This window comes from Lipotes vexillifer, unplaced genomic scaffold (assembly GCF_000442215.2).
Source record: "Lipotes vexillifer unplaced genomic scaffold, Lipotes_vexillifer_v1.1 scaffold863, whole genome shotgun sequence".
Classification (NCBI taxonomy): Eukaryota; Metazoa; Chordata; class Mammalia; order Artiodactyla; family Lipotidae; genus Lipotes; species Lipotes vexillifer.
Window position 1 is genome coordinate 836,937 of NW_006788168.1, and position 24,723 is coordinate 861,659.

At 39.3% G+C, this 24,723-nt stretch overlaps 1 protein-coding gene across 1 annotated transcript in view; it reads right to left on the reverse strand.

The window, feature by feature from the left end:
- Positions 1-24,723, reverse strand: part of CAP2 (cyclase associated actin cytoskeleton regulatory protein 2) — a 118,310-nt gene that overhangs the window by 27,745 nt on the left and 65,842 nt on the right. Inside the window, 3 exon segments of the mRNA XM_007461264.1 lie at positions 7,447-7,552; positions 14,900-14,985; positions 15,317-15,460. Of these exon segments, the coding sequence (XP_007461326.1) occupies positions 7,447-7,552; positions 14,900-14,985; positions 15,317-15,460 (336 nt within the window).

Genomic DNA, 24,723 nt, shown 5'->3' on the forward strand with positions numbered 1-24,723 from the left:
CGAGCCCGTGTCCCCTGCATCGGCAGGCGGACTCGCAACCACTGCGCCACCAGGGAAGCCTGATTTATTCCATTCTTAAGTAACAGTGTCCCCCCCAGGTTTTATCCTTCATCATATTCTCTTTTTCTATCTTCTCTACTGTTTAACTATCATCTCTAGGTCTCCCCTTCAGTGAACTTCAGACCTGCATTTCACCTGCCTGCTCCACCTCCCCATCTAGATGGATATCTCACCTGTGCCTCACGTGCAACACGGTGAAAACTCAGGTGAATATTCTTCTTGCTTCTCTACCAGCTCCTCCTGTCGATATCCCTATTTTTATTGATGTTACTATTATTCTCCCAGACTTCCAGATTGGAAACTTTGAGTTTAAGATTTGATTTCTCTCTCTCTTTTTGTCCTCCAACTCAGTGTCCATTTCATCTCTTGCATTCCATTGCCATTGTCACACTCAAGGTCACATACTCATTATCCCATCCTTGGCATCCACTAAAGTCTCCTAACATGTATTAGGACCTCTAGTCTCTCCCCTTTTCCATTTATCCTGAACAATTACTAGATCAGTATTTATAGTGAGTAACTTTCTGCTTAAAAACCTATGGTGTACCCCTATGTTCAATGCACCATTATTTACAATAGCCAAGATATGGAAGCAACCTAAGTGTCCATCAACAGGTGAATGGGTAAAGAAGATGTGGTTAGAAGAAGATATCAAGTATATACAACGGAATATTACTCAGCCATAAAAAATGAAATCTTGGGACTTCCCTGGTGGTCCAGCGGGTAAGACTCCACACTCCCAAGGCAGGGGCCCAGGTTCAATCCCTGGTCAGGGAACTAGATCCCACATGCATGCCACAACTAAGACCCGGCACAGCCAAAATAAATAATAAATAATAAATACTTAAAAAAATGAAATCTTGCCATTTGTGACAACATGGATGGATCTAGAGGGTATTATGCTAAGTGAAATAAATTAGAGTAAGAAAAATACCATATGATCTAACTTATATGTGGAATCTAAAAAACCAACCAAACAAACATACAAAACAAAATGAAACAGACTTATAGATACAGAGAAAAAAACGGGTAGTTGCCAGAGGGGAGGGGGATAGTGGTAGGCAAAATAAGTGAAGAGGGTTAAGAGGTACAAACTTACAGTTATAAAATAAGTAAGCCACAGGGATGTAATATGCAGCACAAGGAATATGGTTAATAATATTGTAATAACTTTAGGAAATGATAGTTACTAGACTTATTGTGGTGAACATTTCGTAATGTATGCAAAGGTCAAATCACTATGTAATACACCTGCAACTACCATAACATTGTACATCAACTTTATTTCAATTAAAAAAAAAAGCCTGTGGGGAAGGAAAAAACCCTGCACACCACATATGGACCCATCTTCTTAGGATAACACGTAAGGATTCCACCATATGGCCCCAATTTGCCTTTCTGGCCTCATCTCTTGCCATGTTCAGCTCTGCAAAACTAACAGCTTTTCTCTCAAAGTACTTAGTTCATGTCCTTTGTGCCCAATTCTCTGCTGAATTCTCTGCTAAGAACTGCCCTTTCCTTTACTGTCTGCCTAGGGAACTCCTACTGTCCTTCAAGACCCAAATCAGTACACCTGAAACTAATATAATATTATAACTCGACCACACTTCAATAAAAACAAAACAAACCCAAAAACCATAACAAAACAAAACAAGACTCATATCAAATGTAGCCCTTTGTTGCCCTTCCTGCCCACCCAGAAGTCTAATTAGCAAGGTTTATTTTCCAACATGGCCTTGTATTGTTATTTATTTTTTTGCATTGTAATTAAAACCTGCTGCTTGATGGCAGAAATTGGAGCATTAATACAATGTCTGGTGTGTGCTTTGTACAAGGTGGGTATCCAATAAATGGTTATTAAGTAAATGAATTACTAAACAAATGAATGAGTAAAAACTAATGGTCTTCCTTGAGTCTCCCACAAATTGGACTCCTTTGGTCCAGCATGACTATACTAGAGCAGTGCTTTTCAAATTTTAATATGCATATAAATCACCTGGGGAAATCCTGTTAAAATGCAGGTTCTGATTCAGGAGGTCTGGGGTGATGTTTGAGATTCTGCGTTTCTAACAAGTTTCCAGATTGCTGCTGGCCCAAGAACCACACCGTACTACAGGATTGGGTATTCCTTCCATGTCTTCCTGGTCTATGTAAGCATCGTGCTTTTGCTTACCTCTAGCATGCTATTCACCCTATTCTGTCACGTTGTATCATTTTTATGTTCTTCAGCTAGAATGTAAGTTTCTGTGGACAGGAACTGTGTCTACTGTGTCACGTACCCATCTTTGTATTCTCAGCACCTTGCTGAGAAGCTGGTGCATAGAAGGTGGGCGCCTAAGCAACGTTTGTTTAATTTCTGTAGTCTCTTTCAGGCTGAACTCAGAGCTGTTTCCAACCTAACTTCATATCTGTGTGTTTAGAGCTCCTTTGTTAGTCAATGACACCCCTAACTCCCTCTGAGCAGTGTGGATCTCTTCCAGAGGAGAACGAAAGGAACTGGCTACCCAAAGTCCCCAAAGGGAGCTAAAACCCCAGGAGTGATGACTAGACTGACCACCGATATGGTCAGGTAGACTGGAGAGACCCACTCTCCGTAGACCTATAGAGTTATTCAGTGAGCTTGTGGTCTAGACAAACAACACACCAGCTGAGGTTTCACCTATTCACCTTGATTAATAAACCTAAGGCACAGGTTTGGTACAAGTTCTAAATGAAAATTTTGATATAAAAGATTGAGGACAGTTTTTGCTTGTAAAAATCAAGAGGAAACCAGAGAGGCCAGAAGACTTGAAAACTTACGAGACATACATATTTAATCATGTGCCACAGAGTCTACATTATTTATGAGTCAGGATACCCTCTGGCTGTGTTTTAATTTGATCACCAGCAAACTGTTAAACTTTTGCTTTGTTAATGGACACTTGGCCTTTACATTGAGAAACAGGCTGAAAAGAAATATCTACCTGGAGGAAAAGGACTGATCATAGAGTGTCCTGCTTTGAGAAAAATCAAACCCCGCCTTGTCTATAATTGTGACCACTCCCAGTGATTTCATTTACTGGAGGTTCAGGGGAGGTTAGGATGGATGACAACTGGTGTATAGATTTTAAAAATCCACATTATCAGTAGAAAGAATTACATCACCACAACATAAGACTTTATACACATCCATCTATGTGTAGTTTTATTCTATTCTACAAATAATTATACCCTGGCTATTCTCAAAACTAATTTGGAAAGACACATAAAAAGGACAAAAATGTGTCAACAAATTTCACACCAGAAAGTTAAGAAAACAGCCACACTGTATCCTATTCATAGAACTATCTTCATGACCTTTTCCTGGCCAGATCTACAGATAACAGAATAAAAGTTGGAATGCTGACCTGGACAATTCATAAAAAGAATCAGTTACTGCGGTCATTATAAGCGTAAAGATCAGGCCTCTGTCTTTCAGCTTAAGTTATCTGATTTGCAGGAACTGCCAACGAATATTACAAATCTGACCAACTGCAAGGGATGATAAATAATAGTGTCTCTATTGGGTTCCTGCCAAGAGATCAATTTATTCAACAAAGTGCATTTGAAACCCAGGGCTGAGGAAACTGTGTAAATTAATATGGAAAAGGGTTCCCAATAATTAAACTAACTGAAAACTGCAAGTCATTTCTGGTACAGAGTCTTTCCAGTCCATGGTCATGTGAAAAAAAGCTGACAGAATGAGAAGATTCCATTTACCACAGTAAATGTAACCAGAAATTCCAGATAGATTACTCCACAGCTGCTTCCTCCCCCAAAACGCACCCACCCCGACGCCAGCACACTTGTGCACACACACGGACCCTCTCTCCAATCACTGTCCTGAAAAATTGCTGGCCTCAAAGATTTACATTTTGTGGAACAACTGAAGGGCACAACAGTTGCCTGGCACAGCTGCAGTCTGAACACAAAGGCTAGGAGGTGGGAACAGCAAGTTCAGTTCCAACTGTTAACTCAAGGGAAAGGGCATTTCTCAGAGCAATGCAAGCTTGGAAACTCAGTCTGGAGCAGCATGCTCTTGGTCACTAACACCCCATAGAGCTCAAATCTCAAAATCTGATTTGAAAATAGAAGAAAACAATGGTTACTCAAAATACTTGAGCTGTTAAGTCGCCGCAAGCTTTTTGACTTTGTCCATTGAGATGGAATGCATTTCTTAAAACTTCTGAATATGGTAGTGACAAACGAATGCCAACACCCCACCCTTCTGCATACTTTTTGCAGACTTGTGATAAGTGGGCAAATAAATGAAATGATTTTTATTTATTTTTTCCTCCCAAAAGCTATTTGATCAGATAATTCTAATAGCCTTTTCCCTCTTCTTTGCAATAACGCTGTGATACTGGCTGTAATTGTTTATATGAGTTATTTTGCTGGTATGTCAACAGGCCATAGTAAATGAGAAGAAATCAGTTTGATTTATTCTAGGGATTATGTTTTGGAATCTTTCATATAGTTTTTACTAATTTAGATTTAAAATGAAAAACTATAATTTTTATAATATACTTTGTAATAGTTTTTTTAACCCCAAACTTTAGAAGAAGAAGATAAAAATATTAGGAAATATATTTCTATGCATATATCTTAAAGTTTGTCAAAAGATTTTGTATATATGATGTTATCACCGAACCAACATTTTCTTACATAATCATTCCTCACTTTTAATATCTGGCCAAAACTTTATCATATTACTTTTCCATGAAAGAAGTGAAGTAGGTGCTCTGCTTTATGACGATTTTTACCATTTTAAATAGAATTTGCCCATATCATAACATGTGCTCAATAAATAATAGCTGTCATTATTATCATGGCAATCCATACCTCCTAATGTATGCTGTAGGAATTATATTTTACATAAATAAATAAATATTTATATTTATATAACATTTATGTTTTATAACATGTTTTTCAAAATGTGGGATGTGACCCATTAGTGGATCATAGAATCAATTTAGTGGGTCTCAGCCAGGATTTTATTAAAAAATGAAGTAAAACACAAAAGAAAATACCTGAATGCATTCCATGTGGTGAAAGAAAGTACTGTTTTGTGAAACTTGTTTTAGTATTGTGAGAAGGGTGTGTGTGTGTGTGTGTGTGTGTGTGTAAAATATATTTCTTACTATGGGTTGCCTTTAAAAGTTTCAAACTCATTGTTACAAAGCATATATTTCTAACGAACATGATGAAAAGATAGGTGTTCACTCTAGAACAGAGGAAAACAACTACATTTATTTATCTGTAATAATCGATCCTTCTTTTTTATATTCACAACATAATTACTCAGCTTTGTACATTGCATTAAAGGTATTCAAACCATTTTAAAAGTAATTTTCTATTCATTTTCCATGGGCACTATTGGAGACTTAATAGGCCAATGTCTGTTGACATGATTATTTTCCACAAATGGATTCTCATTCCTTTTCCATTTATCTACCATGAAATAATAAGACATCCAAGGCCTCTTGATGTTTAGTTTTCTGTTTTGTCATGATGTCCTATCTCCATGGCAAACATGTGACAATTCCCCTTTATGACAAACTCATCTATAACAAAACAGCATCTCATTTGAAATGTATGAAAAATAATTCCAATTAGTCTACACAAAGACCCACCTACCTCCACACATACCCTTCCATATTAAAACCCTTCAAATGTTTATGAACTCTCTTTACAGAATCATAATGTTGTGGGCAGAAGAAAAATAATCAACTTACTGTAACTTGCATTTCTTATGAAGAAAACAGGCAAAGTAGAAAATAAAAAGAAGCATCAGTCTTTAGAGGTCAGTGTTAACATTTGTACCACAAGTGTTGGGGAACAAGTGTAGAAGTCCTACACTGCTTTGAAAAATCACAAACTCTGCCTTGGTATTAAGCCTATGCTACTGAAAGCAACAACGTTCTGCGTGAAGGTTAGTTGCTGGTTATGACTGTGGGGAGAGTGAGGGTTCTACATTTAAACTGAGTTCACAAATATGCCACTTCATCTTCTCAACATTTACTCTGGTTAGACCATCCACTGTGACAACTGAAAGGTACCATTCATTTCTAGTGGACTGAAGTTTCCACGGGAAGCCTTTTTATAGCAAGTGCAGGGATTTTAAAGAGCAGGGACGATCCTAAGAGTACCCTAATTCACGATTTAGTTCAAACTTTTTACTGAGTACTTACTCCATGCCAGGCACTATGCGAGGGGCTGGAGACAGAGATGAGTTTCTAATCCAGTGGGAGAACTCCATAAACACACAAAAAATTACAATTCTATATGTAAAGGGATATGACTGAGGTATAATGAAGATACGAAGGAGGCATAGAAGAGAGCCATCAAACCAGATGGGGCACCAAGGGAGATCAATGGAAGTTTCTTTCTTTCTTTTTTTTGGGGGGGGGGGCAAGCTGTGTAGCTTGCAGGATCTTAGTTCCCTGACCAGGGATTGAACCCAAGCCCATGGCAGTGAAAGCACCAAATCCTAACCAGTGGACCATCAGGGAACTGCCCTCAATGGAAGTTTCTTAAAGAGATGATGTTGAAACTGAGTCTTGGGGAAGAGGGTCCCCCAGGGAACTCAGGTCATACAGCATGATATATGTTCATGACATCACAATAAAGGTTATGTGAGACTTGCAAATTTTGAAACAATGACATTTTGATTTGGTTCAGTCTAAGCACTGCATGTGTTCAGAATTCCACAAGTAGTTTGGTAGGTGCTGGGCCAGTGAGACGGGGAAGACAGGAGACACAAGGCGAAGAAGAAGGCAAGAGTCAGATTAGAATCTCATGTGGGAATTCAAGTCGGAACAGACACAGGTGGGATTTTATCCTAGGACTAGGATACCATTCAAAGCACTAGGATTACGGAAGTACTGAAACATATTACTTAGTAAATTTTAAAATGCCAAAAGGGAAATTTAAAACATTAAAAAACATTCTATTCATAATTCTATCTTCTTAAAATCATAACTATTTTCAAATCTTCTTGTTTCCTTCGATTTTATTCACACAGTTTCTTAATACATATGCCGTCTTAGTGCTCATAACTTTTGCATTCTACTTTATCACTTAACATTGACTGGTAAATCATCTCCCATGTAACAACCACCATATGTGGTATTGTAATGACCCCAGAGTATTTCACTGGGTTCTTCTGACAACTCAACCATTTTCTTTTTCTGTGTCATATAGGTAGTTCCCAGACTTTCCTATGACAATGGCATTTTCATAAGCAGCCTCTGCATGTATATTTTATCTTATGCTTTCCTTGAGGTAAATTCTAAAATTGCCAGGTTACCAAGAATGGATAGTTTTATGACCTTTTGTTACTCAGGTGGAAGAGGGCTGGGTACTTACTGTTTTGTTCCAAGTAAGGCCTGCAGTGTGGTGTTCCTTGATGTATGCTTGAAGCTCACTCCATATGTTCAAATACGACTTTACCCAATCCACATGGCGTAAATCACTTTGTCATAAAAGAGAGTGGAAGAGAGTGGATTTAGGATCTATTTAAAGACATTGGGGAGCACATGGCAATCCAGTAACTAAGGCTCCAGATGACCCTGGAACAACTGTCTTTCTAGACCAGTCAGTGTGGACTGACTCCAAAAAGAACCTTGCAAGGATGGTGGTCCTGGTCTCCCCTGAGAGGAGCTGAGTGCCCTGAGCTCCAGTGCGGAGCAGAGAGGCCCACGGAGACAGCATCCACCAAACTTAGTCAGTTCATCCTCGTGTCATCTCTCACGGGGAGATGAACATGGAGGGGAGACCATTTCTCTCCGTACTGCTTCTGATGCAAAATGAAAAACAATGCACTTTCAGGCAGGAGAATGGTACAGAAAAGAAAAAACGTCCTTTGGTTTGTTTCCTAATAATTTGTGGAATTATCTGGTTGAAAGTATAACCAAATTGGAGAATTCTGGGCTGATATGGAAAGTTGCTATAGTAAGAAAAATGACTTCCTACAAATGGGTAACACTCAATGCTTCTAAAGGGACAGTCACCTAAATTACTTCAATTTGATACTCATAATGACAAATGCAAGTGAGGCAGGGCATGACTGCTATTTTTATTCCAATTTTACTGAACCAAGAAGTGGTAAAATGTTAATCCAACTTTTAAAGCTGGATTAATATACAGGATTGGGAGAACTGTTAGAAATATTAAATTTACAGGTAGGCAAAAATAGGTGCATTTCCTTTGGATTATTTCCACTCACACATCTTTTCCTACTTTGAATAAAGTAGTGGTAAATGAGGAAATGATGAAATCTCAGTTAACAAAAATTTAATCACAAACCTGGGCCATTAATCTGAAGGCAGTCACGGAAGGAAATCTCTATTATTCAAGCTCTTGTCAGTAATGACTTGTCTCTGGACATATTTTGTTTTCCTTGAAAAGCTCTAAGTACCACGAGCATGTTTAGAATCCCACTGTATTAAGTCATGCCATTTAAGAAAAGGGAAATGGGGAACTAAGTCATAATTATCTGCCCCTCAAAGAGGAAAAACATGAGTGTGATTTTGTTCTACATTTTTAGATTTACTGACTATAATGATCAAATCTATGAAATATTTCATTGTCACTTTCTCACTTTTACAATCAAAACCCAAACCCATATATTTATATATTTGGTCATTTAATACATACATGTGCATATGTACAGGTGTATGTACATACAACACACGTCTGTAGGCATTCTAGAAAAAGCAGGCTGCACGTTCAGTACACTCCTGTTAAAAAGTTTAACAAAGGATAAAGTCCAAACCTGCATAGGCAAATTCATTTTTCTTTTAACTATTACAGTATGATTTTAACTTGAAGAAAGTTCTAGCAAAACTTGTAATAAGGCATAACGATATGGTGCCTTTTAACCTGAAGTCAGTTTCTAAGAGACAACAAATTGAGAAGAACTCAACTATACCTCCAGAGCTGCAAACCCAGCCTCAGTTCCACTTCCCCTGTAAGAAGCTATGGGAAGGACGTGTGACTCTTAATAATTATGACTCAGATTATGATTATGATTATGACTTAATGATTATGACTTACCTCTAGAAAGTCAAAATAATTAACGTGCTCTATTCATTTACTGAAAAAGAGCCAAGCAACCAGCCAAGCCAGTTGAAAAGGTTGCACAGATGCAGAGTCCACTGGCCACAGCCCTTCTGTGTAAACCACAAGGAAGCCTGCCTTTCACCTCCTCCACCCACGGGCCTGTCTGTCAGGTAGGCAGCAATAAGCCTGCCTCACTGGCGATGCCTCATCAATGAGTCTGCAACACCCCACAGCCCTCACTGAGCTCACACAGAAGGAAGACACAGCCGGCTTGGGTGCACCCATAAATGGGTGTTGAGTGAGTGGTTGTGGAGTATTGTGCTTGCTTTGGGTTATTGATCCTGGAAGCTCACCGGTGACCTGGGACTGGTCTGGCTACGTGTGGAAGTGAGGTAAATAAATCCACACCCGTGGCTGCATTTCCCCAGCATATTACACACTCTTCAGGTGGTCCATTAAGTTTAAGTGAACTGTCCTTGATGCTGTCAGAAGTACATTTTCTACTTAATAGCCGACATCGAGGAGCAAATACTATACTCTCTTTGTATATGTACACAAAAGTGGAACCCCTAACCCTCTTGGCTATACTACCACCTGGGGAGCCTCACTCACACCCACAGGCCCAAGGTACACTCAAGTAGGGACTGGGAGGAGAAGAGGAGCTGATGAACTGAGATAAAAACAAAAACGGCCTCCAAGGGTGATATGCAAAACGGCAGAGACTTAGGTGTCTTGAATAGGCACCTCTGTATATTCTGAGAAAAGACTAGGTAAAGAGGTCTTTTATGATGTCGAAGTCGTCATGGGCTGTTCATGCTGACACATTTTTGCAGCTTAAGCTTGTTCTTTCCTGAACTGCTATTTTTATGTGAGCAGAGCAGATTGTCTTGCATTTCTTTCTTTCTTTTTTTTAAATTTTTTTAAATAGATCTTTATTGGAGTATATCTGCTTCACAATTCTGTGTTAGTTTCTGCTGTACAACAAAGTGAATCAGCCATGTGCATACATATAACCCCGTATCCCCTCCCTCTTGCGTCTCCCTCCCACCCTCCCTAACCCAACTCTCTAGGTCGTGGCAAAGCACCGAGCTGATCTCCCTGTGCTATACTTCCCACTAGCTAACTATTTTACATTTGGTAGTGTATATACGTCCATGCTACTCTCACTTCGCCCCAGCTTCCCCCTCCCCCACCATGTCCTCAAGTCCATTCTCTATGACTATGTTTTTATTCCTGCCCTGCCACTAGGTTCATCAGTACCATTTTTTATCTTTTATTTTTTTTTTGATTCCATATATACATGCCAGCATACAGTGTTTGTTTTTCTCTTTCTGACTTACTTCACTCTGTATGACAGACTCTGGGTCCATCCATTTCACTACAAATAACTCCATTTCATTTCTTTTTATGGCTGACTAATATTCCATTGTATACATGTGCCACATCTTCTTTATCCATGCATCTGTCCATGGACATTTAGGTTGGTTCCATGTCCTGGCTATTGTACATAGTGCTGCAATGAACACTGTTGTACATGTCTCTCTTTGAATTATGGTTTTCTCAGGGTATATGCCCAGTAGTGGGATTGCTGGGTCATATGGTAGTTCTAGTATTAGTTTTTAAGGAACCTCTATACTGTTCTCCATAGTGGTTGTATCAATTTACATTCCCACCAACAGTACAGGAGGGTTCTCCTTTCACCACACCCTTTCTAGCATTTATTCCTTCTAGATTTTTTGACAATGGCCATTCTGACTGGTGTGAAGTGATACCTCATTGTAGGTTTGATTTGAATTTCTCTAATAATTAGTGATGTTGAGCATCTTTTCATGTGCCTCTTGGCCATCTGTATGTCTTCTTTGGTGAAATGTCTATTTAGGTCTTCTGCCCATTTTTAAATTGAATTGTTTGTTTTTTTGACCTTGAGCTCCATGAGCTGGTTGTATATTTTGGAGATTAATCCTTTGTCTGTTGTTTCATTTGCAAATATTTTCTCCCATTCTGAGGGTTGTCTTTTCGTCTTGCTTATGGTTTCCTTTGCTGTGCAAAAGCTTTTAAGTTTCATTAGGTCCCATTTGTTTATTTTTGTTTTTATTTTCATTACTCTAGGAGGTGGGTCAAAAAAGATCTTGCTGTGGTTTATGTCAAAGAGTGTTTTTCCTGTTTTCTCCTAAGAGTTTTATAGTGTCTGGTCTTACATTTAGGTCTTTAATCCATTTGGAGTTTATTTTTGTGTATGGTGTTAGGGAGTGTTCTAATTTCATTCTTTTACATGTAGCTGTTCAGTTTTCCCAGCACCACTTATTGAAGAGACTGTCTTTTCCCCACTGTATGTTCTTGCCTCCTTTGTCATAAATTAGGTGACCATAGGTGCGTGAGTTTATCTCTGGGCTTTCTATCCTGTACCATTGGTCTACATTTCTGTTTTTGTGCCAGTACCATACTGTCTTGATTACTGTAGCTTTGCAGTATAATTTGAAGTCAGGGAGCCTGATTCCTCCAGCTCCATTTTTCTTTTTCAAGATTGCTTTGGCTATTTGGGGTCTTTTGTGTTTCCATACAAATTGTAAAATTTTTTGTTCTAATTCTGTGAAGAATGCCATTGGTAGTTTGATAGGCATTGCACTGAGTCTTTAGATTGCTTTGGGTAGTATAGTCATTTTCACAATATTGATTCTTCCAATCCAAGAACATGGTATATTTCTCCATCTGTTTATGTCATCTTTGATTTCTTTCATCAGTGTTTTATAGTTTTCTGAGTACAAGTCTTTTACCTCCTTAGGTAGGTTTATTCCTAGGTATTTTATACTTTTTGTTGCAATGGCAAATGGGATTGTTTCCTTAATTTCTCTTTCTGATTTTTTGTTGTTACTGCATAGGAATGCCAGAGATTTCTGTGCATTAATTTTGTACCCTGCAACCTTACCAAATTCATTGATTAGCCCTAGTAGTTTTCTGGTGGCATCTTTAGGATTTTCTATGTATACTATCGTGTCAGCAGCAAACAGTGACAGTTTTACTTCTTCTTTTCCAATTTGTATTCCTTTTATTTCTTTTTCTTCCCTGACTGCCGTGGCTAAGACTTTCAAAACTATGCTGAATAAGAGTGGCAGGAGTGGACATCCTTGTCTTGTTCCTGATCTTAGTGGAAATGCTTTCAGTTTTTCACCATTGAGTATGATGTTTGCTGTGTGTTTCTCATATATGGCCTTTATTATGTTGAGGTAGGTTCCCTCTATGCCCATTTTGCCTCTTCTCATTCATACTGCACAGTTCTATAGTCTCCAACACAAACTGGCAACATTTGGAGTTATATCATTGAGCACAACTGCCTCAAACACAGTTCTCTGGGTGCAGGGAGTCTGTTACTGAGTATCAGTAATTTAATCAAAGTTTCCTTAGGGTGGGAGAGACCTCAGGAGGAAAAGAGGTGGGTGGAAGTTTGTCTCGAGAGCTGCACTTCCTAAAAGCTCTAAGACCTGTTTTGCTAACATAGAATGACTAAACTCTATGAGGGGAGGGCAACACTGCGGCTGGTTTTTGTCTTATTTTGTTTAGTGTAATTGCTCTATTGGGATATAATTCACATCCCAGGCAAGTCATCCATTTAAGGTGTACAATTCAATAGTTCAGTTCAAATTGTGCAGTCATTGACACAGTGGTTTTAGAACATTTTCATCACCCCCAAAAGAAATCCTACACCCATTAGCAGTTACTCCACATTTCCACCCAACTTCCCCAGCCCTAGACAACTGCTAACCTACTTTCTGTCTCTATGGATTTGCCTATTCTGGAATTTCATATAAATGGAATCATACAATATGTGTTTTTTGGTGTCTGACTTCTTTCACTCAGCATAATGTTTTCAAGGCTCATCCATACTGCTACTTGTATATTTCATTTTTTTTTAAATGGCTGAATAATATACCATTGTACGGACATACAGTTTATTTGTCTATTCATCAGTAGCACATTTTGGCTACTATAAATAATGCTGCTATGAACATTCATGTACAAGCTTTTGTGTGGAGGACATGTTTTCATTTCTTTTGGAAATACACCTAGGAGTGGGATTGCTGAGTGTGACTGTTATTTTTTAGTAAAAAAAGAAAGTATCGGTACATATTTCTTAAAATGATTGGTGGACGTATGGGTATTTCTTGTATTGTAATTTTTATATCTTACATATATTTATAAATATTCTTCTGTATCTACTCAATGTTTATTAAAACCAAAAATAACCTATAAAAGAAATAGTTATGCAAGTTTTGAAAATGTAATATTGGTCAATGACCTGGGACTACAGGAGGTATTTATTTACACATTCTGTGCAATTTTTCTATATTCCATACAAAATTTGTCTTATAATGTTGTTTTCTTCTTTTCCTACTTAAAACGTGTTCTTCTGGCTCATATTTTTAGATCTATGTTAGTAATAGAAAGAAGTGAATTGAAGCAATTATCCAGACTATTCAGGTCCTCAAGTTTCCTTTCATCTGGACAGTCTGGGTCTGTAAGTGAGATGCAGGAACCCCTGCATTTGCTGACTGATGATCATTTCTACTCCCGTCACCTAAGGGCTCAGAGGGGGATTCACTCTGAGCTCAGTGCCCAGGGGGTGGAACTTTGTTGCTCTTATTTTCACCTCAATCCTTTCCTGCATGATGAAGCATCAGCCACATCACATCTTGCCAGCTGTTGACAAGGCAGGCCATGACATCTTCAGAGGTGAGGGATCTCATGACACCCCTTCAGCAGTTCAGAGATATCTTCCTGTCTATTCAGCTCTGGCCTCTCCCCATTTAGTCCCATTTCCAATTCTAGCCCCAGTTTGCGGCTCTCTAGGATCTATTATTTGTGCTGGAGAATGCAATGTCCTTTTAAGCTGGCTCTCCAGGCAAAACCTGTTGGTTCAGTCTCATCTGTACTTTCAACAGCACTTTGAATGGCGGCTGTTCTTACAGACGTCTCTCTGTCCACCCAAATGTATTTCATCTTAATGCAATCTCTGGTTTCCCTCTCATTGGCCTGGTTTATTGTCTCATCTCATCTCTGTTCCTCATTTATACTTCCTTTCCTAAGCCCCGTTTATTTTCTCTCCTCACCCACCAATTCTTTTTTTTTTTTTTTTTTAATTTTATTTACTTTTGGCTGCGTTGGGTCTTCATTGCCGCGCGTGGGCTTTCTCTAGTTGCGGAGAGCAGGGGCTACTCTTCTTTGCTGTGCATGGGCTTCTCATTACAGTGGCTTCTCTTGTTGCAGAGCACGGGCTCTAGGGCACGCGGGCTTCAGTAGTTGTGATGCATGGGCTTAGTTGATCTGTGGCATGTGGGATCTTCCCAGACCAGGGATCGAAGCCATGTCCCCTGTACTGGCAGGTGGACTCCTAACCACTGTGCCACCAGGGAACTCTCACCAATTCTATTTTGATCAATGTAAAAGGTTTGTCCATTTAGGGCTGGTCCATCACAAACCATCACAGATCTCTCTCATTATTGTGGGGATACATAACAGAGTGACATGCATTCACGTGGGGAGCGTTTATTCATTACCAGAGAACTGAGGCAGACTTTCTAAAACACACATATTATCTGGATCATTGATTTCACTTTCCACTTTGCTTTACCTGCAAAGATGGGATTTTTCCTTAATGTTTGTAGTAAACTAGACTTTGAAAGGAATCAGTAATGAACTACATTAAGCTTGGGGACAAATGTCTAATCAATTGAAAATTTGGTCAATAAAAGAAGGTACGTACCTGTGTTTGTAGTCCTTTAAGACCCTGTTAGTGTAAAAGGTGGCAGCATCATTCATCTCCTTGACATAAGGACCGGGTTTGGGGGACTGAGAGAACAGGACCATCACCAAAGCATAGAAAGAAAAAAAAATAGGATAAGAAAGAAAATGCCTTAAAGAAGAAGAGAAGCAATGCAGATGTTGACTTGAAAGTTGGAGGCAAATCTTGCTCTGTAAAATCAGTGAAGCACTTTCCACATCTCAGAACACAAAGCCCTGAACTTCAAAAGGGTAAGAAAGAGCTGATGTATTCAGCCCGAAAGGAATCTTCCTTTCATGTAACAGGCGGAGGATGAGGGAGCCTGAAGGCAGCCGTGCGTTCTCCCAAACACTCCACAAACCTGACAAGGTGCAGGGGCGACATCCCAGCCAGACTCACCACAGCTATCCACCCAAGGGCAGGGATGCTTTCGCTGACGGCCGAGAGATGATTAAACATTTTACTTCCCCGGTTTCTCTCTCTGAAAGTTTGGATCTCCTGAATCTTTTCCGATATTGGTTTCAGAAGTGCAGCCACATCGTTCTGGAAGCAAACATTGAGCACTGTTACTGAGGACAGAACGGAAGCACAGCACCTCCACCCATGCTGGCCTAAGCAGGACTACTCAGCACTTGTCATTTGTCAGGGGCTTTCAGAATCCAGCAGACTTTTTTTCTTATGGTCATACTGTATTTTAATTTTCTGAAGTATGAAGATTGCGATTTCTTACATTATTAATGCTGTCTCCTGAGACATGGAAAAAATGCAGCAGTATGATACAGTCCCTGTTTTGGAGACCGTTGCATGGAACACAGTGAAACTGAGTGTAGATCAAGTTATATTTTCTAATGGAATGCACAGATCACAGCCTAGAATAACACATGTCTAAAATAGGGATAGGTAGAAGTTAGTAAAAGGATATCTTCCTATTCCTGTGGGAAAATGATGTGAGGAAGGGTCCTTGGTTTTTACCTTAATTACTAATCCATGTGAAAAAGTGGAAATCTTTCACTGAGGCTCTCTGTAAGAAAATGTAACAGCTTATAATATTTATAGTTACCTTAGTCTGGTTTGGTTTTCAGCATCATCCTCAGACAACTTGGCTGATGGCTACCCACCCCTCTCACTTCTTTTTTTTTTTTAATTTTTATTTATTTATTTATTTATTTTTGGCTGCGTTGGGTCTTAGTTGCTGTGCACGGGCTTTCTCTAGTTGCGGTGAGCGGGGGCTACTCTTTGTTGCGGTGCACGGGCTTCTCATTGTGGTGGCTTTTCTTGTTGCAGAGCATGGGCTCTAGGTGTATGGGCTTCAGCAGCTGTGGCACACGGGCTCAGGAGCACAGGCTCAGTAGTTCTGGTGCATGGTCTTAGTTGCTCCGTGGCATGTGAGATCTTCCCAGACCAGGACTCGAAGCCATGTCCCCTGAGTTGGCAGGCAGATTCTTAACCACTGTGCCACCCGGGAAGTCCCACCCCTCTCACTTCTGATTAATTGATTCAACAACTGACTTTTCTAGTCACATAAAAACACTTCTAAAATTATGTGAGCTGAGGTATGAAGCATCACAGAGATTGGTGCTTGCAGCATCTCCCCATAGCATTCTTGACTTTCTTTGGTTTGGAAGAGCAGATACAAGGTTATCTGATTTTTTTTTTTTCTCCAAAGAAATAGCAACAGTTTGTACTTCAGCTTTGTAAAAGCAGTTGAAGAGGTTTTGGCAGTATTTTACATAGTCTTTTAAAATAGAAAAGCCCCTTAAAGCGCCTTAACTTCTTTAACCAAGACTTCAGAGGTTCTTAACTGAACTTCAAGGTTCTCAACTTGGGCTACACACTGAAATCACCTGGCAGCTTTCAAAAACAGGCCTGGGGGGGGGCTTCCCTGGTGGCACAGTGGTTAAGAATCTGCCTGCTAATGCAGGGGACACGGGCTCGAGCCCTGGTCTGGGAAGATCCCACATGCCGCAGAGCAGCTAAGCCCGTGTACCACAACTACTGAAGTCCACGTGCCTAGAGCCCATGCTCTGCAACAAGAGAATCCACTGCAATGAGAGGCCCACAAACCGCAACAAAGAGTAGCCCTCGCTCGACGCAATTAAAGAAAGCCCGTTTGCAGCAAAGAAGACCCAACGCAGCAATAAATTAATTAAAAATAAAAACAAAAAAACACAAACAAACCAGGCCTGCGCCCCACCCCCAGAGACTCTGATTTAACTGGTCTGGGGGTGGCCTGGGTTTCTGGGGGAATTGGAAAAGCTCTCAGGTGCAGATTTTAATCATTGCTACAATGGTAGTTTAACATCCTTTAGGACAGTTGTTTCTGGCAGGGACAGCAAACCATTAGGGAAGAAATAATGCTCAGCTGCAGTAGCTTCCAGCCCTCACTTCTCCTTCTTGACCCTGTATATGCCCTCCCCTAAAAGAAATGTATAAAGGCTTTGGAATTATAATGACCTTGGTTCAAATCTTTGCTCTGACACTTTATGAGGCCTTGAGCAAACTACTTAACCAAAGCCTTGGTCTCCTAATCTGTAAATCAGAGATAGTAATACTTACAGCTTATAGGCTACAGGAGAGGTGACGTCTTAAACCTCTGGCACATGGGATGGACACAATAAACGGAAGTGATTATTATTATTACTATTATTCAGACTGGGGGTAAAAAAGATGTTCTCTGTAATACATAATATTCATTTGCCTCAAACAAACAGTCTGTGTATTTAAGATAAGAGAGGCTCCAAATAAACATCCACGTAGGCTAACAGGATTTTAGGGTTACAAGAGTCTAAATTAGGTCATCTAGTTCAGGTTTTTGACAGACTAAGCTAAGTGGGTCACAATCAGTATTTTTAAAAAGTAACTGAAATAGAATAGAAAATATCAGATGGCATTTACATGTATAAAGTTGGGTATGTTTTTCTTTTTGGCCACACCGTGCTGCATGTGGGATCTTAGTTCCCCAGCAAGGGAGACTAAAGGCTCAGGTCTGGGTGAGACTGCTTGGGTTGAAGTCCTGGCAAGTCAATGTACTAAGCTCTAGAACTTTAAACAAGTGGCCAAACTTGTCTATGATTCCGTGATCACATCTCCAAAATACTGTTGATAATGGCACTCACTTCACATGGCTGTTAGAAAGAGTAAATGAGAGAACATGTCTGTGCTTGGTAAGGAGTCAGGTACATTGTGAGTGCTCGACAAACAGGAGGAGACCTCAAAGATATCTGCCAGTTTAAAAATCTCTGATTGACAAGATTCACTGACCAGCTCTTTCCTATCACTGACATGCAAAATCAGGAAAAACATTTTCTAACTGAGATCTGCAGATGGAGAGGCATGTTTTTGTTTGAGAGAAACAAAAAGAAATACAGGGAAAGAAAGCAAAGCGTTCTTAAAGTTCTCAGTGGACTTTTTTCCCCTGTTTTATTGAGAAATAATTGACATACATCACTGTATAAGTTTAAGGTGTAAATATATGCAAATCAAACCAGCATGATGGTTTGATTTACATATACTGTGAAATGATTACTACAATAGGTTTAGTTAATTAATATCCATCATCTGATATAGATACAATAAAAAGAAAAGGAAAAAGAGTTTCCCCCTGTGATGAGAACTCTTAGGATCTACTCTTTTAACAACCTTCCTACATATCATATAGCAGTGTTAGCTATAGTCGTTATGTTGTACAGTACATCCCTAGTACTTATCTGTAACTGAAAGTTTATACCTTATGACCAGCTTCCTCTGACTCCCCCTTCCCCCCAGCCCCCAGTTCTGGTAACCACAAATCTCTCTTTTTCTGAGTTTGGTGGGGTTTTGTTTGTCTAGATTCCACATATAAGTGCGGTCATACAGTATTTGTCTTTCTCTGACTTACTTCACTTAGCATAATGCCTTCAAAGTTAGTGGACTTTTAAAATTCTTTCATACTGAAGGCAGTGAAAAACAAAAAAGGTTGCTGCAGAAGCTAGCCAGGTCTTGTGGAAAATTCATGAATACCTTCCCACCTTCTCACTTTCCCTTCTGGCCATTACAAAGGAAAGGTCTCATAGGTGTGACAGGAAGACCCCGAATCAGGGTTGTTATGGGCTGAATGTGTCCTTCCCAAATTCAAATACTGAAACCCAAACCCCCAGGACCTCAGAATGTGAGTGTATTTGGAGGCAGGGTCTTTAAAGAGGTGCTTCAGTTAAAATGACGTTATGAGGGTGGACCCTAAACCAATATGACAGGTGTCCTTATAAGAGATGAGGATGCACACAGTCACAAGGGAAGACCATGTGAGGACACAGGGTGAAGACAGCCGTCTACAAGCCAAGGAGAGAGGCTTCAGAAGCAACCAACCCTACTGACACCTTAATCTCAGACTACGAATCTCCAGAATTGTGAGAATATACATTTCTGTTGTTTAAGCCACCCAGCCTGTGGTACTTTGTTCTGGCAACACTGGCAAACTAATATGAGGGTGTAATGACAGTACAGGAAAAGCAAACAAACACCCCCAAACTCTCAACAAAGAAACAAAACCCCTGTAAACAGTCCCTGCCCCAAACACAGCTCTTCCATTTTCTTGGTGTATGTCTGCTAAAGTCAGGTTTAAATGCCCTCCCTGCAATTTCACTCTTTAGAAGGGAAACACTTCCCTCTTCACGGGATTCTTTTTAGTCCAAATTCAACACCCAATCAAAGGTGCGTTACATAGGTTTTCCCAGAAGGCAGTTGATTTTTAATTATGGCAACACTAGTAAAATGCATCCTAATTTTCTCCAGTGATTTGCTCAGCCACGATATTCTTTCCTTTCTTTTACATCTTTATTGGAGTATAATTGCTTTACAATGTTGTGTCAGTTTCTGCTGTATAACAAAGTGAGTCAGCTATAGGTATACATATATCCCCATATCCCCTCCCTCTTGCGCCTCCCTACCACCCTCCCTATCCCACCCCTCTAGGTGGTCACAAAGCACCCAGCTGATCTCCCTGTGCTATGCTACTAGCTATCTATTTTACATTTGGTAGTGTATATATGTCCATGCTACTCTTTCACTTTGTCCTAGCTTCCCCTCCCCCCCCCCCCCATGTCCTCAAGTCCATTCTCTACATCTGCGTCTTTATTCCTGTCCTGCCCCTAGGTTCACCAGAACCTTTTTTTTTTTTAGATTTCATATATATGGTTAGCATACGGTATTTGTTTTTCTCTTTCTGACTTACTTCATTCTGTATGAGAGACTCTAGGTCCCTCCACCTCACTACAAATAACTCAATTTGATTTCTTTTTAAGCCATGATATTCTTGATGTAATGACATTTTTGAGAAAGGCCAGAATATCTGAATTGTTAGTGATATTTGGCCTATTGCCCCAAGGGGAAAAAGAACCAGAAACTGTATATTTACAATGTTAGATAGATTTATTAAGGCCATCTTTGTTTATCTCTAACTTCCCAAGAACAAGCTCTGAAGTCTGAGGAGACAGAGTATTCTGGAAGATATTTTATATTGGTTATCTGATGAAAGCACCAAAAAGACTGAGAAAGTTTCCTTCTGCCTTAGTTTGGCAATTGCGTGAAGAATTGTCCTCATTAAAAAAAAAAAAAAAAAAGTAATGCTGAGAGGACTAAGTACAACGGCTATGTGCACAACTCTAATAAGCAGTACAGCTTTTATTCTGTGCCAACAGATTTCTCGTGTACTTTAAAGGAGGCTTACATTCTCCAGCTCATCCTGAACTTTCACAGCTGCAATCAAAAACACAGAGAGAGGGCTTCCCTGGTGGCGCAGTGGTTGAGAGTCCGCCTGCCGATGCAGGGGACACGGGTTCGTGCCCCCGTCTGGGAGGATCCCACATGCCGCGGAGCGGCTGGGCCCGTGAGCCATGGCCGCTGAGCCTGCGCGTCCGGAGCCTGTGCTCCGCAACGGGAGAGGCCACAACAGTGAGAGGCCTGCGTGCCGCAAAAAAACCAAAAAAACCCACAGAGAACATTCGAGTTATGGTGTGATTTCCATCAAGGCTGACCGTGTGGGATATCAGAGGAAAAGAGAATTGCGGGGCGGTGGGGGTCTGTTAGAGGAACAATAAATACAGGTTGAATTGCACTGATGTCAATTAACGCTACGAAAGGGCTTTCCACTGATGGGAGATAAATTTCAGAGGCATCCTGGGTTTTTTTCAATGGTATGCATTGGTGGTAGCTTTTCAGACACAGCTAAAAGCTAGTGTGCTTTGGAATGACTTTAAATCGGCAATTTTACATAGGTCTCACCCAGATTTTTTTTTTTAAACTTATCACTCAGGTTTCTTTTATTCCGAGAGACTTTTCCCTGAAAGAAAATCATTTTTTAAGACTCATGTGAAGGTTAGCTGAAAAATCTCCCTTGCCCTTCCCCAGGTTTCTGTGGCTTTAACAGAAGGTCAAAATGGCCAAACTGGAGAAGATGCATGTGCAAATTGCAAGTTTCAGCAAGTGTTTCCAAGCACTATCTTAGCTTAATGGCACTGTACTTTGGAGAGTATTTCAGGACTCCATGTCTTTATGACCCCAGTTTCTGCTTTAAAGTTGAAGAGTTGAGACCCATTATCAGCTTCATCTCAGTTTATCAGCAAGCTCTGTAGAAACTTTACCCAAAAAGGAAAACCAAATTCCCACTCATGCTTTTTTGTAAGGGGATGGAACAAATTCTGGGAGTTTGATGTGTCAAAGATGTGTCATTGAGTAAACTGAAATAAGCTTGTTATTTCTGGAATCCATGGTTCTTGTGTAGTTTCTACATCAGGTAGAAAATGGATCAATCTGCTACTATTTCTTTTAAAATAGTTTCTTTTTCTGATTACATGCTCTTTGTGAAACATTGGAAAATAAAGATGGAAAAACATAAGTAAACAATAAACGTCCTTAATTCCACCACACAGAGATTTTTTTCTTGTAGATGTAATTATCAGAGATACCTTCAAAAATAATAATTACTTTAAAAATAATGGCTGTTAAGACCATAAGGAATAATCGTAAGAGCTGAATTTAAGCAGTTCAACAAGCAAGCACAAAAACAAATAAAAACCCATCAGTATATTGGCAAGTTCTCTGAAACTCTATCATTTTTAGAAAGGATGTTTTAAATACAAATACTACAAAGACATTACTGTTACAACTCGGGCAAACTTAATAGCATTAAAGTAAAAATTGGACTTTTTAATATTTGACTCCCACCTTCATTAAAAAATTCTAAGAAAGCTTATATCAAGCAGTACATCTTAGCCAACCATACTACCAAATATCAACCACTATTACTTTGGCTTAGTTGTTTTTGTATAGTTTTACCAGTTGATTCCATGTGAGTGCATATGAGTATATAGCACAGAAAACATATGGAAAGATACTCATCAAAGTTTTTATTTATTTGTATTGCCTTATCCATATATTTTAAATTTTCTAATATGTATATGCATTTCTTTTGTAATGAAGGGAAAAGTTTTAAAACACACTAACCAGTTTTGTACCTTCAATGGTAGAAAAAATTTCATATAGGTGCTATTAAATTTATAGATATCAAATAATATTAAGACTCTTTCTCAGCATTAGGGAAGTAGCTTCAGGAAAACATGTTCAGAAATTATCAGAATAAATTATTCAGCTGAAAAAGAAGAGTTAACATTTTTTTCAGGCAAAGGTTATCCAAATCAGGAACAGTGTTTGCTTCTAAAAATATATCATTTGGGCACATTCTAATAAATGAAGCAATTGTTTTCATCATTTTAAGTCAAAAGCAAACTTTTTTTTATCAGAAATGCTAATTTGCATTAACTTGCTTTGGTGCAATTGTAGATATTTCTCTAGACTAATTTCCCTTCATTGTTCCTCTAATATAAAAATTTTCCACTGTCCAGAAACATTTTGGAGGTTTCAGAATATCCTCACGATAATACTTTCAGAAACATTTGTACATTTAAGACAACTTGAAAATTTAAAACATTTGCAAAACTGTCACAGAGATCAATCTAAGTAAATAAAACTGAGCTCCATGAATGTACGTGATGCTATGGTAGCTGCCATTGTATTGCATTATGACAAATCCCTTGGAAAATATTTTTATATGTTCTTAAGGCTTTACATTCCACATATATGTCTTATTTTATGATTGTTAAACTCTCTTAAAAGTACACTCAAGGGACTTCCCGGGCAGTCAAGTGGTTAAGACCCCACGTTCCCAATGCAGGGGTCACGGGTTCGATCCTTGGTCAGTGAACTAAGATCCCGCATGTGGCACGGTGCGGCCAAACAAACAAAACAAAAATACACTCAAGAATCCCAAAGGCTTTTTTTGCTTTTATTCCTTAAAAATCATTCTTAAAGAATTAAATTCTGCCATTTGCAACAACATGGATGGACCTGGAGGGTATTATGCTTAAAGAAATAATTCAGACAGAGAAAGACAAATACTATATGTTTTCACTTATATATGGAATCTAAAAAATTTAAAAATGAATGAATATAACAAAACAAAAACAGACTCATAGATACAGAGAACAAACTAGTTACCAGAGGGGAGAAAGGAAGGAGGAGCAAGATGGGGAAGGGGATTAAGAGGTAGAAACTATTAGGTATAAAATACATAAGATTCAAGCATGTAATGTACAGTGCGGGGAATAAAGCCAGTATTTTATAATGACTTTAATGTAATATAATCTATAAAAATATCTAATCACTATATTGTACACTGAAAATAATGTAACGTAAATCAACTAAACTTCAATTAAAAAAAAAACATTCTTGGGACTTCCCAGGTGGCGCAGTGGTTAAGAATCCGCCTGCCAATGCAGGGGACATGGATTCGATCCCTGGTCCAGGAGGATCCCACATGCCGCGGAGCAACTAAGCCCGTGAGCCACAACTACTGAGCCTGCGCTCTAGAGCCCGTGAGCCACAACTACTGAAGCGCGCGTGCCTAGAGCCTGTGCTCCCCAACAAGAGAAGCCACCGCAATGAGAAGCCCGCACACAGCAACGAAGAGTAGCCCCCACTCACCACAGCTAGAGAAAGCCCAGGCTCAGCAACGAAGACCCAATGCACCCAAAAATAAATAAATAAATAAATCTTAAAAAAAAATCATTCTTAAAGAGTAAAAGGAATGAATTGCTTTCCAGAATGAACTGCATTGTCCTGATACTTATGAGAGAAGCTTCCAACATGCATAAACTCCTACTTAAATTTTTAATATAAATCTATCAACAACCCATTATACTCATCAGCACATTTTTTCCCAGTAATAATATTTGAAAAACAAACTATTTCAGACATAACAGAAAAGCATACAAAGTAATGACAAGCACCCACATACGTGAAACATAATTTAATATTGCACTGGGGCCCAGGATCATTCCTATGATATCCCTTTACTGACATTTGCCAAAAAAACAGCTGGAAATGCAGAGGTCTGGAGCCTGGGACACAGAACTATTCAGATAGAACCTCAGGGGTAGCACTGAAGCTTGATGTCAAATTGTTGTATTTTTCTCATAAAGGTAGAACAGTTGCAAATTGGGCATTTTTAGTGTAGTCTTTTCTGCCAAAGGATTCAGCAAACCACAGGCTAAACAGCCTTCTCCAAAGTCATTTTTTAAAAAACTATTCGGATAACAATTTACACTGTTGCTTATCAATATTTTTAAACCTCTCAGAATCATGCAAAGCCTTATTTAGGATTTTGGGGCCACTGACCCAATGAACAATGGACACTTCTTTGTCAGTTCCCACTTCCTGTTTTTTGTCTTTGCCACTGTTCACAAGTGTGAGCCCCACCTGTCATCATTTTTAGT